The 18,276-nt window shown below is 38.8% G+C and overlaps 1 protein-coding gene across 3 annotated transcripts in view; it reads left to right on the plus strand.

The window, feature by feature from the left end:
* Window positions 1–18,276, plus strand: part of VGLL3 (vestigial like family member 3) — a 47,338-nt gene that overhangs the window by 14,759 nt on the left and 14,303 nt on the right. For 2 of the 3 annotated variants that reach the window (XM_060150746.1, XM_060150748.1), the window contains exon 3: window positions 6,824–7,420. In XM_060150746.1, coding sequence (XP_060006729.1) covers window positions 6,824–7,410 — 587 coding nt within the window. In that variant the 3' untranslated portion in view covers window positions 7,411–7,420. Of the gene's footprint in view, window positions 1–6,823; window positions 7,421–18,276 lie in introns of those variants that run through there. The other variant, XM_060150747.1, reaches the window with a different exon arrangement.

The following is an 18,276-nucleotide window of genomic DNA, read 5'->3' on the forward strand; positions in this document are numbered from 1 at the left end:
GAGCACAGACCCAAAGGAAATAAGAGTGCTTCTTATCACACAAATATCTAGGGGGAAATTATTTAAGGCAGAGGGAACAGCCAGTGCAAAGGCCCTGAGGAAGAATTGAACTTGAGTGTTCAACGAGAAGCCGAAATACTAGTGTGAATGGAATGAAAAGAAGAGGTGTAAGTAGAGACCAGAATTTTTAGAGCTTTGTATGTTAGTTTATCAGAGTAGCCCAGGCAAACACAGCATGCTTTTCAATTTCCATCTCTTCCTTTTCCACTGAGACTATATATATCCTATCTAGTTAACTCACATCGTTTTCCCCAATACTCAGGATAATGCATTTCTATGTGAAAAATATGGAATATGAATTGAATGATCAAGTGATTAAATTAGATGAACCAAGTTCATACTATGTACCCAGGATTAGAAAACAAAAAAAGTCCTTAATAGACTTAATAGAGAATTTATTAGTCATAAGTTGTATGCAATCTTTGGGTACAGTTTTCTTATTTATAAAATAAGGGGGTTGAATTAAGTGGTTGTTGAAATCTTTTTTTTTTCTGTGAAATTCTATGATTTCAAATGTATTACTTACTTTCCACTTGTGAATAAAACTTTGCCATAGTTGTTTCTAATTGTGAATTAGTGTTTTTAGTTAAGTATACATAAGTTGGATAAGATTCATATGAAATCCACAAAATGTAATTAAGGATTTAGCAACTATTGAATGTGTTAAAGAGAAGTATAATAAATTGAGATTCCCATGTCTAGTTAAGAGAGTTGCTGGAAATATTGTATTAATTGCCAAAGCAACACAGGTTTGCATAATGCGGTCTTTGGTTGGATTATGTTTGTTTTGGGTTCAAGTTTTGACCTTATTACTGCCTGGTTGCAATGTTATCTTTGAGTAATTCTCAAAGTCTCCCTGAGATTAACTTCAACTATAATATGTGTTGATTAATACCCATCTCCTAGGGTTGTTGTTAAGATATTTTGATAATATATATGAATTATTTGGCATAGGGCTTGATGCAAGGCACCGACTGAAGGTCAGATGCCTTTTCTCTCTACCTTAAGTAAGTTTCCATTCATTTGGCACATAGAAAACCAACCTTGGATCTTTATTCAGAAAACTGTTTTCTGGGAGTTTGTATTCCTGGCAAAAATACAGTGTTTTGGACATACTAAGTACTCAAGGCTATTGACAATGTTGATGGCCGTGGCAATAATACTTTAGGAGGAGCTGCTGAGCAGCTGTATTAAATTAAAGGATCTAATTTATGGCATGAGGTTTTTACAGTGCTACACAAGTGCTACAGTACTTCAAAGGAATTTAAAACTGAATTATGTTTGGTTGCAGAATGTATTTCCACAGTAAATCTTTAGGCAAATGATACAGTGTCAGCTAATGATGGAACAGCGGTCATACGTTGCGTCTGTATCTTGATGGAGTTAGGAAAGTCCTCTTTAAACGTTTTGCAGCTTTGAGGCAAGCAGTTGACAGTAAATATTTGTACTTTATTTGACATGACATCACGACGACTACCTCTTCTCGCATTATATCTCCTCATGGATTGAGTAGAGCTTCTCAATTAAGAAAACCTAATGAATCTGACTGTCTCCTTATCCCATCCAATAGAAGCGTTGGCTTCAAATATGTCTATTCACTGACCTCAGTGCTTAAGTGTTATTACAGAAAGTGTGTGTGTGTGTGTGTGTGTGTGTGTGTGTTTATGTAGGGAAAGCGAGTAGTTAAGTCAAGACATAGACAAATATGTCACTGGCTTGAAAACTATGCTGAGTGGTAAACTTGATACACTTTTTCTTCTTGTAGTTGAAAAGTAAATGTTTTCTGCATGACTGATCTACATCTGTCTTCTTGGAGCAACATTCTCATAAGAAAGCCCTCTCAAAATGAGCATTAAACTTAGCAAAGAGGAGGAAGGGGAGAGAGGGCCTATCTCCTGGGCCGACTGAGACAGGGACGGAGAGAGTTGGGCGGCATCTCTAAGAGGCACTGGAAGTAATCGCTGCTGGGAAGCTTAGAACAAACACGTGGGAGGAAATTGAGGCCTGGTTTATCTCATTGTCCTGCCTCCAACGAGTAGGGCAGCTGACAGCACCCCTTGAAACTCTCACTTTAGAGTCACAAGGCCCATTTTTGAGCAACTCTAGAACAAAATACCTGGAGGGCAGTCTTTTGATATAATGGTAATGCTTAATGCCTGAGTGACAGAAAACACTGGAACACGTATCGTTTCACCTCTGACCCAATGAGTTATTTTTATGGGAAACAGAACAAGAGGAAGGGAATTAAAATTAGAGCGAGGGCCCTCTAGGTTGAGAATGGAGTAGCAGTTTTTTTCACTGAGGTTAATAAAAAGGTGAATGTTATCTTTTAACATGGATGTTTTCAATCAGTATTTATTCTAAGAATATGTTTTCTGGAGATTTTTAAGATGACTTAAGATAGAGGTTCTACAACATTTTATGGTCCTATTTTTCCTTTTAATATAGTTTTCTTTTTTTTTTCAAAATTAGGTAACAAAATATTTATTTTTTTAAAATTATATGTTGAATTTTCTCTTGCATAAAGTGTTTGCCCTTAGGTTGTTTTTCAGAGGCATTGAAGTTTAATGTCAAAAGTATCCCAGCTACTGTGAAATTGAAAGAACCACCTGATGATCCATGTTAAAGTCTTTTATGTCTCTAAGACACATTTCTGCTAAAAACCATGCCAGTGGGATTACTGGGTATGCTTTGAGTGGATTGTATGAGACAATTTCCTTTTTTCTTTTTTTGTTGTTGTTTAGAAATAAGGGTGTGTATGCATGTGTAATATTCTTTAATCCCAAATGCAAACTGAACCAAAGTATATTTAGACTTTTTGTACATGTTAGACTCAGTGTTAACGTCACCCAAATATCCAGTATCATTGAGCCCAGAGTCACCACAGAGTGTGAATATCGCATAGTTCTGAATTGCTAAAAAGTAATATTGCATGGAAATAGCGTGTGCAGTTTTTCATAAGCTTTTTCATCCAAAAAAATGTGGCTGTGATTAAATACTTGTAAGCAAAGAGTCATGTAATGAAAAAATTTACACACATATGAAATAAGCACACTGATTCCCAGGCATGAAACAAAGACTATCATCTGTTTCTTTGTATCAAGAATTTCTTTTTTAACAATCAAGATACCAGATAGTGGTTTTGAAATGTAGACTTGTCCATAAACATTTTCTGTTCAATGTAGTTTCATTTACTTGTAGACTGCAACATTAGTTTTGAAAAGAGCTGCATAGATCTCTGCAAACTTTATGTTAATCTCAGGAAACATACTGACTGGGAAAATATTAAGTTGCTTCTAATTTGATTTTTCCCTGGGGCATTTTAAAGCTTTGTTCAGCCTCTATGGGGTGCATTTTTTAGAATAGATTTCTACTTTCAATGCTAATGTGTTCACTAATCACAATACAATACGTCATAAGTAGGATAATATTTTTGGTAAGGAATTTTTTCATTATTCATATTTCTGCACGCATATCCAAAATGCGTAAGCATCTGTAAAATAAAATTAGGTCCGTGGACATACAAATGGAAAGAAACAAAAGGAAAGCATCCAGGGAAATGACATATAGTCTCTGTACTTCTGACGTTTTAATGGGGGATATTAATAAAGAGAACTGTCTGTCTCTGGCACACACCTGTGGGTTGAGTTCAGCTGTTTTTATAATGAGATTCTGGCCCTGCAAGAGATACAAATTATGAGCAGAATGAAGGGTTTGCCACCAAAGATTGGATCTGTGAGAACAAAGGAGCAGATTGGTGGTGGCAAAGCTGCACTGTATAATATAAGGAGCCTCTATAAACTCTTTGTATGAGTTTTAAACTTTAAACGTTAACAGCTTTCTACTGTGGGTATGATAGAAATATTCTACAAATGGCCATCATTTAAGGCAAATTGAATTTTCTTCCTACAGCTTACATGATTTTCCTTCTTGTCATTAGCAGCCATGTTTCATATGTCAAAGGAAGACCATTCTTAAATAGAACATATTTGCCTCAATGCCAGTAAGTGACTTTAAGTGCTATTTTCGGATAGATTGTGATTGTGACAAAACTAAGCCATTCAAGTAAAAGTTTGCCAGGACTGTTGGAAGGTTTGAAGAAGAGTTTGTCCTTTCATCCTTTGCCTCTTGAAGAACATCATCGCTTAGATTTCCTCAAGGGTTTTGAGATCCATGGAGATCCTGAGCAGGGGATGGGAGGAAACTTGAACTGAGACACTGAATAGCCATCTGTCTGTGGATGGGGTGGATGATAGCGCTGCTGTAGGGCTGATGGGGAGAGAGAGGAAGAGCTCGCAGTGTTAGTGCCACAGCCTTTAGGGAAGCTAGAGAAAGGAAATGTTTGAACAACCCGGTGATAATCATAATTACGTTCATCAAATTACACATGTAGGGGTTGAGTCAAGTTATATAAGCTTTCCCTGAGGCAAGAAAACTATGTCCTGGAAGTTTATGACGTGAGAACGTGAACATGTCAGACTTCTGAATACTTTTATTTCACAGTACTTCTTAGGATATCTTTTATTCCATGGAAAGATCTAGCAAGGTTCATTCATGTGGAACCCAGTATAAAAATACTATTTTACTGTACTTGCATGACTAATGTACTAAGCAACCTTATCATTATCTATAGATACAAATCCTCCATAGGACATGTCACAGAATGGCTAGAGGTATGGGGACAGAAGATATTTGGAATTAAATGAGCTCAAATCCTCACATTTGATTGGAGGACACTGAGCCACAGAGAGGCCAGCAGATCATCTGGGGTCCTACAATGAGACAGGGTAATTGCTGGGTGTCAGCTTTCTGGCTGAGCACCCCAGACTCCCAGGCCCGTGCTTGCTTAGTTACCCTGCACCGGAGGCACCTGGCTCTCACTGGAGGTATCGAGCTTTCTAAACACAGTTCTGACTATAACGCTCCCTAGATTAAAACCCTTTTAAGCTCACTGGATCTCCTCAGGACAGCGCCCACACTTAGTGCATGGCTCATAAAAACACACCCATGTGGGTCCTTCTTAGACCATAGTCTGTTTGCCACCATCTGCCCACTGAACTCTTTTTTTGTCCCTCAAATGCTATTTGTGTGTGTATGTGTAATTTTTGGCCTTTTTTTCACATACTTTTTCATTAGCCTGAAACAGCAGTCCCCAACCTTTATGGCACCTGGGACCTGTTTCGGGGAAGACAATTTTTCTACAGAGGACGTGGGTAGGGGGGAGGGTTTCGAGATGATTCAAGTGCATTACATTTATTGGGCCTTTGTTTCTATTATTATTACATTGTAATATAATGAGATAATTATACAGCTCACCATAATGCTGACAGGGGGCAGAGCTCAGGAGGTAATGCGAATGGTAGGCAGCAGCTGTAAATACAGAGGAAGCTTCGTTCGCTCTCCCGCTGCTTACCTCCTGCTGTGTGGCCTGGTTCCGAACAGGCCACAGACCGGTAGTGGTCCGTGGCCCGGGGGTTGGAGACCCCTGGCCTAAAACACTCTTCCCTACCTCTTCACAAGGCTAGCCCTCCCGACCCTTTCTATTTAGCTATTACTTTCTTAGGCAGCTTTAGTGCCCTTTCCCTGTACTTCCCCTTATGAGAGCACAAACCAAATTACATTGCTCAGGTCTATTTACTTATCTGTCCCCTGCCAGATTGTGATTAAAGGTGATATCTGTCCGGTCATCCCTAGTCGCCCCATGTTTCACACATAGTAGGTCATCTATATAAACATGTCAAGACCATTGAGTGGAGAAATTGAATTGAAGCAAAGTCGAGGCCGGGAGACCCTCTTGCTTATTTATCTCCAAGTGCTATTCTCTGATATCATTTCCTCTTCCCTAAACATCTCCTCAAATCCGTTACCCCAGTTGAGTCTCCTCCACTCATGATTTCCACAGAATCTTCACCAAATTCTAGATGTTCAGGTTATAGTTACAAATGTGCTGTCCTGTGGCACAGGTATGATGAGAGCCAGCCATCCAGGCAGGCTACGTGTCTTCAAAGCCCAGTCTCCCACTTGCCAGCTGTGACTCTTGAGCTTCTTCCCTGCCTCAGTTTCCACATCTCTAAAATGGGGATAATAACAGTAACTACCTCATAAGGTTGGAGTGAGTATCCAGTGAGATCAAATCCATGCAAAGCTCCTGGCCTAGTATTGGGCATTTGGTCACTGACATTAAATGTGAACTATTATTATTTTCAGTTTAGAAACTCCCAGACCTGTACAGAAAAAATAAGCTTGGAACATACTCTTCTTGATGGAAAATGGGTGTTGGCAAGCATCACTGTGATCTTACTTCCATCTGTTACTTTCAGCATTAAAATGCTTAGTTTGGGTGAAAATTGTATTTTCCTTTAAAAGAAATTGATAAACATCATCGTTTCCAACCTACCTGAATCGCGTCTATGGCATAAGCTTTTCTTACCTGAGACTTATATACCTGTGACCTGTGCTCAGACTTGATGGCAGCAAGACACGCAGGAGGAAACGAAGCTTTCCAGTCCCAGACTTGCCGACCTCAGCCTAGACTGTGACAGCCTAAGCTAAGCAAACAAAGCAGGGGACTCGTTCAGCACCTGGACCCCTGAGTACTGACCTGGCATGGCAACTCAGAGGCTTACCTGGTATCTATTCACCTCTGTGTGGGGAGAAAAAGAGTGTATGCTAATTAGCCTGCTTGTAAAATATTGGACAAGTAGAGGCAAGTCTATCCCAGAACTGAATCTTATGTAAATAATGTATTTTTCTGTCTTCTCAGACAGCTCAGCTCTCTCAAGCCAGCGGAGTAGTTTCCCGACTTCCTTTTGGACCAGCTCTTACCAGCCCCCATCTGCACCCTGTTTGGGGGGAGTTCATCCTGACTTCCAGGTCACTGCACCCCCTGGCACCTTTACTGCCGCTGACCCCAGCCCCTGGTCAGGACATGGGCTGCATCAGACTGGCCCCGCCCCTCCCCCTCCCGTGTCCGAGTCCTGGCACTACCCTTTGGCATCTCAGGTGAGCCCGTCCTACAGCCACATGCATGACATGTACATGCGGCATCACCACCCCCACATGCACCACCGCCACCACCACCACCACCACCACCATCACCACCACCCTTCTGCTGGCTCTGCCCTGGATCCATCCTATGGGCCCCTGCTGATGCCGTCTGTGCGTGCGGCCAGGATTCCCGCTCCCCCGTGTGACATCACAAAAACAGATCCGACTACAGTCACCACTGCTACCTCAGCGTGGGCCGGAGCCTTTCACGGAACCGTGGACTTAGTGCCAAGTGTGGGGTTTGATACAGGTGAGCCCGGTGATTTCCTCCTTTCCATAAAAGAAGAAAAATTAATGAAATAGATACAGAAAAATGGAGGATGTTTTAAATACCTGGAAAACTTTTTTTCTCTTCCATGGAAAGTTCAGCTTTGCCCATATGTTTATAGAACTAACCATTTTTCAAGAATTCCTGCATTCCTGCAGAAACTGGTATGACTGCATGAGAGAGGTCTCAGAACTTTTCTCCCATTTCTTAAGCTAGTAATCTGTTTCTTTGAACTGGAATCTCTGGCACCTTATATTTACAAAGATTTAAACACATTCTTTAAATCTCCCATGTCTCTGTGCTCTCTACCAGTGATGTGTAATGCCTAACAGAATTCAGAAATAGTATGTTTCAGTAATTTTTCCTTCTCCCTTTTTTGTCAGGTCTTATTTATTATTTATAAACCAAACTGCTTTCTGGAGTATAATCCATGTAATATAATCATGGTCTTTAAAAAGAATTATGGAACGTATTTTAAAGGAATGGATTTCTCTTCCCTTTCTTCTCCTTCCCTTCCTTTTCCTTCATTTGCCTTTTGTTATTTTCCTCCTCCCTCCCTCCCTCCCTTTCTTCCTTCTTTCCTTCATCTTCTCGTCCTCCTTATTCTCCTTCCTTTCTGTTTCTTTCCCTCTCTCTCTCGTTTTAAAGCATCAGACTTGAGATTACTCTAAAGTCTATGTTCAACAGATTTAGAAAAAACTTGGTAAGGGAAATATTTCTTCACAGAGCATTCAGCTCCTCTCTGGAATTCACTAGTTCCGAAGGTCATGGTGTTAAATGTTTGAGCTTGATTTTTGGACCAGATTACACATATTAATAGTGTTAGTAGTTCTGAGTTCACAAAATCACAAGCATCACAGGCTAAGAAGACAAATCAGGTCAGTGATTATATCCCCAGAATCTACGTTCCAAAGGCAGCCACCTCCACCTTCAATCCCAGGTTCTTTTCCTGGAACACTTTGTGACAAATTAGAATTTTCTTTCCAGAAGTTTAAGGAAACTCACTCTTTTCTTTTTTTATATAAATTTTAGTTCTTTATTTTTTCCTTGTGATTAGAAAACTCACTCTTTTCATAGTTTTTCTTAGTTTTATTCTTAGTGTGCAAGACCTTTAATCTGAATGCTGGTCACAGCAGAGAAATCCCCAGAGTAATAAATGCTGAGCATCAAGTTGTGTTCACCCTGACATAGTGAAACATTCTTATCTTGGTTAACTTGTTCTTTACTGAGCTTTCCAATGTTGGTCATTGCCTAACCTTACCCATTTCAGCTTCCTACTTAGCCTCTGGGTTCAAGCTGGTTTTCTAAACTCTCAGGGGACTTGGTTCTCCCTCTCTATGAGAAGAGAATATGATGGGGCTAACCACCACAGGCTTCCCTCCTTCCTTTGCCACACACTAACAGTATGAAGGCAACTCTTGAGTTGTTTGATGCCTGGGGCCAAATCTAATGAGAGCCCCAGTTTGGTAGCTGCCATCATTGGCAGCCAGTCTCTGCAGGCTCTCACTTTCCAGGTACCTGCGTGGCCAGAGTTAACAATGCTCTTAGCAGGCAAATGGAATATTTTCTTCTTTCTTAGTTTGGGCTTCTTCAATAAGATACCATACACTGGGTGGGCTAAACAGCAAACATTTAGTTCTCACAGTTCTGGAGCCTGGGAAATCCAAGACCAAGGTGCCAACACATTCAGTGTCTGGTGCGGGCCCACTTCCTGTTTCATAGATACTGTCTTTTCAGTGTGTCCTCACTTGGGGAAGGGACAAGAGAGTTCTCTGGGATCTCATTATGAGGGCACTAATCCCATTCATGAGGGCTCCACCCCATGACTTAATTGCCTCCCAAAGGCCTCACCTCTTAATACCATCACATTTGGGGTTAGGATCTAACGTGAACTTTGCGGGGACACAAACATTCAGTCTGTAGCATCCAACCTTTGCATTTTATAACATAAAGTGGAAGGTGGATGTGATTGCCTTTGCTCCCTGTTTCTCTCTGTCACTTATTACCTACTTTTGTACTTGTTAATTTTGGTGTGACCCTGATTCCTTGACTCACTGTCCAGAATTTTGGCTTGAAACAGTCTCTTCAGAATGAAAAGTCATCCTACTACCTTTAGGAAGTAGAAGAGAGGGGATTTTTGTTCTCTCTGAAGAATCTAGAGAGCACCCATATGGGTATACTATATAATAGTTCTTAATACTTACTGAGCTATGAATAAATATGTATTGAATACCCACTATATAAGGTATTGCCAGAGACAGTTTATATATATATATTTTTGCTTTTAATCCTTAAACCAAATCTGAGATGGATCTTCTCTGATTCAGTTATTGATAAGGACACAGCTCAGTTTTCCTATTTGAAAACTGCTTCCTAAATCACAAATGCTCAAGGTGGATTTGAACTAAGACCTGCTCCAATCTAAAGAGTTGCTGGGGTAGCATCTCCCTGTTTATATAGGTAAAAGAGACTATTAATTAAAACTGTTAAATTAGACTGTAAATGGTTAATATTGAGGAATGAAGGTTTACCTTTTGGATGTATGTAGTGCTCTTCTTTGTCAGTGTGGGTTTAGGATGATCATGATTCTTTCCTGTCCCATAGTTTTAACCCAACTGAACAAAGACAAAGGAATCAAGCAGATAAAGATCAAATCATTAGCATAATTATTGATCAGGCCAAATTGGAGATCTTAGATTAGGCTTACTACCATAATTGAACTTCCTGGAATCCTCAGCTAAGTTTAGATTTTGGGAGATCCAATCCTAGGGAAAATCTAGTCTTCAGAGAAGATTCCCATAGACAACTTCCTTGTCACACAGTTTAGAGCCTCGTTACTGTGAAAAGAGATGATGGTTGGTCAGATTTGCCTCAGAAAAGCATAGTCTGAGGCATGACTTACCTTACAAAGGCAGCAGGAGGAGCATGCACCTCCCTGCATGGGGGTGGCCCCAAAAAGAGAGAGTTGAAGGGGCTAAGCCACAGGGACTCATTTTCCTCTCCTATTCTCGGGCATCATGTCAAATATCACCTCTCTCTTCCTTTAGGAAGAGTTAGGAGTGTTTTAGGTCAGTTTCCCCAAGAAACAGACTCTCTGATGCAGTTTTGGTTGTAGGAAATATATGCAGTAGTGTTCTCAGGGCAACATCTTTGTGCAATGGGAGAAGAATTGAACAGGAGAAGTCTCACAATGAATAAGTTCAACTGAACCTCAGTGGATTCTACAGGGAGATCTAGATCTGGGATGGCCTTTTATAATTGTCTTGCCTTAAGTCAAGGTGGATGGGCTTTTATATTCCCACACTGATCAGTTGCTGGATGGATTTGCCCCTGGAAGGAAGGTCATGACATTAGGCAAGGTAGCCTTGTTCAGCTGAAAGCAATTCCCAAAGCGAAACAACTGAAGGTCATGAGCTGCCAACAGCAGGAGAATGAATATCTCAACACAGAATAGTGAGGGACCTGACAGCCCACCACAGTATCCACTACAGAGGGACAAAAAAAGAGCGGTAGCTACTCTTCCACTTTTCTAACTACTTGTAAAAGAAGTTTCTGTATAATAGACCCAAGCAGGGAAGGTAAGATTGTTGAGAAGAATGAGAGGTGAGTCCCTCTATGTAATCTGTGCAAAGCTGACCTGACCGTGCAGCCCAAAACAGCTCAGAACTCAACATCTTTGTTAGGTGACTATTGAGCAACTGTGAAAAGAGCCTGCATTCAGGTGAGACAAGCCCGAAACTTCCCAAAGACCAGGTACTTAGGCCACCAAAATGTAAGTCATTTTTACATTAGGAGGTAAATAAATTAATCCAACCATTTGGAGAGAAATTTGGTAAAGAATATGCCCTTTTCGTCAATAGGGGGAAGGTTGAATAATTTTAGGTGCATTTTAATTTTGCAGCCATTTAATGAAATTAAGAAGTCTGGGAGGTTGAACATGATATAATGTTTAGTGACCTAAGAAAGTTTTAGAGTATCTTGTATGGTATAATCCAAGGGTCAGCAAAATTTTTCTGTAAATGACCTGATAAGAATATTTAATGCTTTGTGGGGGTCACACTGTCTGTGGCCACCACTCAACTCTGCTTTTGTACTGTAGAAGCCCATCGCAGACAAAAAAATAAATGAGCTGGCGGTGTCCCAATAAAATTTCTATTGATACTAAAATTTGAATTTTATATGCTTTTTGTGTGTCATGAAATGATACTCTTCGTTTTTCATTCCTTCTTTCTCAACCATTTAAAAATATAAAATCCATTCTTAGCTCATGGATTATGTATAAACAGATGGTGGGCCTGATTTGGTCTATGGGCTATAGTTTGCTGACCTCTAGTATGTATAGTCCCATGCGAATACTTGTTATCTGTCGACACACATACATATGCATGTGTGTGCCTAGAAGTATATACCCCAACTTTTAATGGCCATTACTCCTAGTAATTAGTGTGCAATGTGAGCTTTTAAGCTAGATGGCCTGGTTTTATAAGCCCAGCTCTGTCCCTTGCTAGCTACAGGGCTTTGGGCAAATTTTTTAACCTGCTTGGTGCCTCAACTTCCTTATCTTTCAAAGATGTTTCATTGGGTGGTTTCAAGGATTAAATGAGTTAATGAAGTAAAACATTTACAGATGTGCCCTGCACATAGTAGGTACACTATAAATTCTGGCTACATAAGGGAAAGTGATCAGACCTTCACTCATTTTAGCTTTAAAAAATTTATTATTGAACAATATTTCATATATCATACACTTTAGCATTTTAAAGCATACAATTCAGTGGGTTTTAGTATGTTGACAATGTTCTACAACCATCTCACTGTCTAAGTATAGAACGTTCCCATCACCTCCACAAGAAATTCCATACTTCCTCCTTCCACTATTACCTGGCAACTACTAATCTACTTTCTGCCTCTATGGATTTTCCTACTGTAGACATTTCATATAAATAGAATCATACAATATGTGACCTTTTGTGTCTGCCTTCTTTCTCCTGGTCTGTGTTTTTAAGATTCATCCGTATAGGATGTATCAGAACTTCATTCCTTTTTAGGGTAGATTCTATTCCATTGTATGAATAAACCACATTTTGTTTATTCATTCTTTCAGTATTTGGTTTGTTTCTACTTTTTGGCTAATAAGCATAATGTAATGAACACTCATATACAAGTTTGTGGGTGAACATATGTTTTCAGTTCTCTTGGCTGTGTACCTAGTAGAACTATGGGGTTGAGAGAACCTCACTTTTTATTTTATATACCTCTCTATTTCTTGAAAATATTTCAAAGAGCATTTACTATAGCCATAATTAATTTTTTAAGAATTTAATTACAGAGTATCATAATACAGTAATAGAATAGGGTTCTGGGGTTTGGTAGACAAAATTCTTCTACAAGCATGAGGAGAGATGGTCCATCTTTTCTGAAGGGCCCAAGCTAGGGTGAGGAGAGTGAGGTGCTTCAACTCAAAATTTAAAGAGATACTCACTTTCCAAGACGTGCAAGTACATACCTCCTTAAATTTTACTCACCCTGCCCTGGCCCTGCTTTCCTGCCTTGCCTGATCTGCTGTCACTTATTGCTCCCTCTGTTGAATGGATACTTCATATACATCGCTCAGAACGATCAGTGTGTTGATATGATTGTAGGGCATCTGTATCTGCCCTCCTTGTGCAAACAGCAATACTCTGTTAAGAAACCTGGAAAAAATATTTTTGAGCTCTTAAATTTTGATAGTGAATAGGGAGCACTGGGCAACAATAGGGAAGTCAGGAGTTCACAAATGTCCTTCTTTTATTTTTTTCTTCATAGACACTATGTGTCTGATAATATCATAAAAGTCGAATCACCTCAGATAGTTTTCTGAATTTTTTATGATATAAGGCCTATAAGCTATATATATATTTATATATGTATAAATGTATTTTATACATATATGCACTTATATATGTATTCATAGTTCTACATATATTTATAGTTATATATATATATATATAAATCTGATTTAATCTGAATCTTCTAATCTGAATATTTTGTGAAAGAGACGTCTTTCATAAATGACCCAAAATGCATTTTAATGCAATCTAAGTTGTAATTATTATTGCTTAAAATTATTATACAGTGTTCCCTTTGAAATAGGCTAATTAAACTCCTTCATTGGTTAAGATCAGTCTTGCTTAATACTATATGGATGCTTTACATTGAAATCCATTAGAAGTATAAATATCTTTGTTTTATCAAATATAGGAAATAAAAGAGTGGGGTAAAAATAGCTCACATACTAGAGCAGCAAATGGAGAAGCAGTTTCTCTCCATGAAAGAGAAATGGATATAAAGTCACCACTTGCTTTTCCATCCAGCCTGTAAGTTACCATCTCTCTAGATCACCTTTCAAGACCCCTGCTTTCTTGTAGGTGGTCTGGTGCTGACAAGCTTTGGAATTTTATTTGGAATATTAAGGGTATCAAAATCATGGAGCTTTGCATACAGTAACTTCTTGGAAATCATTTCTCTCTCTAAACATACATTTACAATAAAAGACCAAAGGAAACCAAGAGTTACCAACCTAAGACATTTGAATATTTACCTGATAGCCTAGTGCTCCAATTCCAGGCTTTATAATGAAAGATAAATATGCTAAATTTGGAGAGAGATCATTGAGAGCCACAGTAATAATTAACAGGATAGTATGAGCTCTAAAAAATATTAAAACACCAAGATATTTTTCAGCATAGAGAAGAGAAGGCATCAAAGCAAAACATATGATAGGGGCTCAACTACAAACAGTTTCTCTCTTTTCCATTTCACCACTTCTTTGGAACATATATATTAGTCATTTAATATATATATGAAAGTAATGGGGTTGGTGATTCATTGAAGTCTTTCCTGACATTATTAATGATTTTTATAAATGAAGAAGTTAAGGAATTTTATTTAATAGTGTCATAAAATAGAATAGACACAGAAGCTTACTTCTAATCATTTGATTTCAGCAGGGAGACACATTAAATGGCATTTTAATATAGAAGCCATCCCTAGGACTATGTGATTTTTCAATGACAGTCACTCTGGTCGATAGAGATTTATAGATTTCTGGGTACTTACCTTGAGGGCCTTATCTCAATTAGAATAGTTAAAATGTCACAAAAAAATAGTTGTGGGTTAAAAAAAAATACTAGGAAGAATGTTTATAAAGTAATACTTCCTGTGGACTTTTTTTTACAGTTTATTATGATTTGGTGACAGTAAAGACTTCAGTAATTAACAGCTGATTGCTTCACACTTTCTGTAATCCTTTTTCTTTTTCTTTGGCCTATGGCATAAGTCTATTTTCCGCTGAGAGGAAAAATAAAAGAAAAAACACCAAAGGTATGTTACAGTACTTACACACTCTTGAATGGTGTTAGTTGTACAAGGCACATGTCCAGAATGACAGTTTCGTGACCAGAAGAAGATGGAAACCATCTTTGAGATGCATGCAAAAGGCCAGGAGATCCCAGCCAGAGTGAAATCTGCATGAAAAGTAGCAGGATGGTAAATCAGAGGGAGAAATGCATTCCAGAGCACTGCTGTCAGTTTTGAGTATCCAGGGTTGGATTCTGCAGGGCCTTAATGAAACTCCCCTGCTCTCCCAGGGCCATGTAGACCTTGCCCATGCTCTCTCCCAGCCCTTCATCCTTAGAATGGTGCCGTAATGTCACAATGCCCGAAACCTGGGGATTTCTTCCCACAGATCCTCCTCTGACCTTATAGGACAAATGCAGAAGCCTTCTGAGAGGATTCTGAATGTTTTAGGATGCATTTGCATAATAATACAAATAATTGCCTGTGTGGTATGTGTGTGTGAATCCTTGTGAAAGACATGTTAGTTAAGGGAAAATGCTATTTTTCATACATTGCTGGTAGAAAATTAAAGAATTGTAAGATTTTAAAAAGTGAACTAGAAAATGTATTACAGTTAAAAATTCTCATAACCTTTGGCACAGTATTCTTCCTCTTGTGAGTCTATGCCACACAAATACAAGCAGCAGCATATGAGGATAGAGGTACAAAAATGTTTATTGTGACAATATTCATAGTAGCAAAAAAGTGGAATCAAGTGACTGCCGTCAAGAGGGTAATGTATGAGTGAAGTATGTTTTGTGTGGTATATTGCTGACTGAAACAAAAAGAGATGAAGAAGTGCCTATATATGCCCTTTTTATAAAAAAGGGATGGCAAGAAATCCTGCATATGTGTACATGTACTTACAATTCAATGAAAGCAGTGAAGACTAGTTTGTCAATTTGTGTTTCCTTTTGGGGCTGAAGGTATTGGGGTCACTAATATGAGTTTAAGGAGGAGAGAATAAGAGAAAAATATGTATGTATGTATGTGCATATGTGTATGTAAGAGAAAGAGACAAGGAAAAAGAGAGGAGAAAGATTGATTTTATCAACAATTTACTCTTTCCCCCAAACTAAGGGGCTCATAAAATGATGGTAAACACAGGAATGTTAATCTTTGCAGAGACGTTTATGGAAAAAGCAGAGGTCCAAAAAATAGATTCCAGGACCCGTATGTTCACTTAGCTATATTATGCTGAGCAAGCCTCTCTACCTCTCTGATCCTCTTCCTTAGATGCAAAATGGAGATGATACTCCCTACTCTGACACAACTAGGAGATTCCAATGAACTAATGAACGTGGTTGTGTTTTCTAGATGGTGACACATGGTGCAGAGATAAAACTCTCATTATTCTTAATAAATATGGTGCATTTCAAACAGAAAAGGTCACACTGGAGATGTGAAGCATCATGCATAATTGAGATGCAAACTTTGAATGCCTCTATCACTTTGACTATTTCTAATTTAATTTGTTTCTGTTCTTGAAGAGTAGCTGTGATATTTATTGGAGTCAAATTTCCCAGTGGTGGTGTTTGCTGGTATTGGCCATACCTTGAAAACTGGGTGCTTTGGTATTGGTTGGGCAGATTATGAGGGAAGGGAGGGTAAAGAAACCAGAAGATAAAGATTTGAAGGGTCAACAGAATATACATCTTTGACATTTTTAAACATAGTTTTCTCCATCTAAACACTCTACCATGTGGTAGAGGTTACTAAAAAAGTATATCCTATCCCATTGTGCTTATGGATGGTTGAGATATTTGTTCTTGACACTCACATAGATCAAAAGGAAATTTTATGTGCAGAATAAGGAAGTTAGACTATGCATATAATTAGATTCACCAAAACTCCATTAATACATGCTAATCTTCTAAAGTTGTGAACTAAAAACAGATTCATTTTCCATTCTAGTATTAATTTTGTGAACAAGTCGCTATCAGTAGCTATATAAATTGGGTGGCATCTCTTGCTTTCTGAAATGTTCTCTTAAAAATTGCAAGCAAAATTGGGCAACACCATTATCTTTTTTTTCCTTTTTTTTTTTTTTTTTTGTGGTACACAGGCCTCTCACTGTTGTGGCCTCTCCCGTTGAGGAGCACAGGCTCCGGACGCGCAGGCCCAGTGGCCAAGGCTCACGGGCCCAGCCGCTCTGCGGCATGTGGGATCTTCCCGGACCGGGGCACGAACCTGTGTCCCCTGCATTGGCAGGCGGACTCTCAACCACTGTGCCACCAGGGAAGCCCAACACCATTATCTTGATTATTTTCTTGAAGGAGTTATCATTAACTACCTGTCGTTGATTGGGGTTGGGGATTGGGGATGTTGTCAAAGTACACAGTGTCTTCCCAAGAGAAGCTTATATGCTTGCCTGAGAGGAGAGCTATAGAGGTTCAAAAAACTCATACTTAATTCTAACATGACTCTAATGGAGAACCACTCAAAGCATTAAAAGGCTTGTTTCAGGGGTCAGTGTATTTTGTACCAGCAAATTGTCTTTTCAGTAATGCTTTCCTATTTCCTGTATCACATACAGGCATGCATCTAAAAGAAACAGCTCGAATGAAGAAATCCATTTTAGAACTTGTCCCCAAGCAATTTCACATTGACTTTCAAATAGGCTACAAAGATTCTATACAAAATTCCTATACGGCCTGTGGAATTTACAGATACTTTTTATTCTCTTTCTGGCTGTCTAACTCTTCTCTTATTGTTCTATTTATCAACAATACAAGGTTTCACAAACAGTTGTCTGTGGCCAACATGTTCTGAATTCCTTGGCAATAATGACCAAAAAAAGTCTTGCGAGAGACTGATGAGAAGCAAAATATGCCATTTTTTGTTTGGTTACAGCCTGATATACTGGGCATTTAATTTTTGTCAACCACAAGCATGTGTTGTAATGCTTATTTTCATAGCTGCCTCATTTGAGCAGTATCAGGTGACATCTAGTATCTTCACAATCATTGAAGCCCTATTTATGTTTGCTTGGATTGGACAAACGTTTCTGGAAAATGTCAGAGAGTGAGCTTGTGCTCGTGTCACATAGAAGTGAGATGAAAAATGATGTCAGTGTAGAATTGATCTATATATACTATATCTCATTCTTACTGAATATTTTCCAATATGTTTTGATTTAATGGGAAGATGATTACTTAAACTAAATGGGCATAAAAATTACATTGTATTTCTACAGTTCTGAAGTAAGTTTTAAAATTTGAGAGTTCTTAACTAACTCATAGTTTCAGGTAGAATGTTTGCTGTATTGGTGTTGTGTCCCTAATTAAGGTTTTATGGGTAAGCAGTGGATCCAGATTAGCTCTTCCTTTGGTTGTATTATCTATTTTCTGGATCGTAAAGCTGTCACTGCATAACCTAGAAACCTCTTTAAAGATGGATGTTTGGCTGTATTTGTTATCCAGCAGATGTCTGGATAGTTAGAATCTCTTGAGAGTATTATAACTTGTGGTTTCAGTTACAATAAGTGATCCAGGCGTTTTTCTGGTCTTACTCCTCTCCAGTTC

Source organism: Lagenorhynchus albirostris, chromosome 5 (assembly GCF_949774975.1).
Source record: "Lagenorhynchus albirostris chromosome 5, mLagAlb1.1, whole genome shotgun sequence".
Taxonomy (NCBI): domain Eukaryota; kingdom Metazoa; phylum Chordata; class Mammalia; order Artiodactyla; family Delphinidae; genus Lagenorhynchus; species Lagenorhynchus albirostris.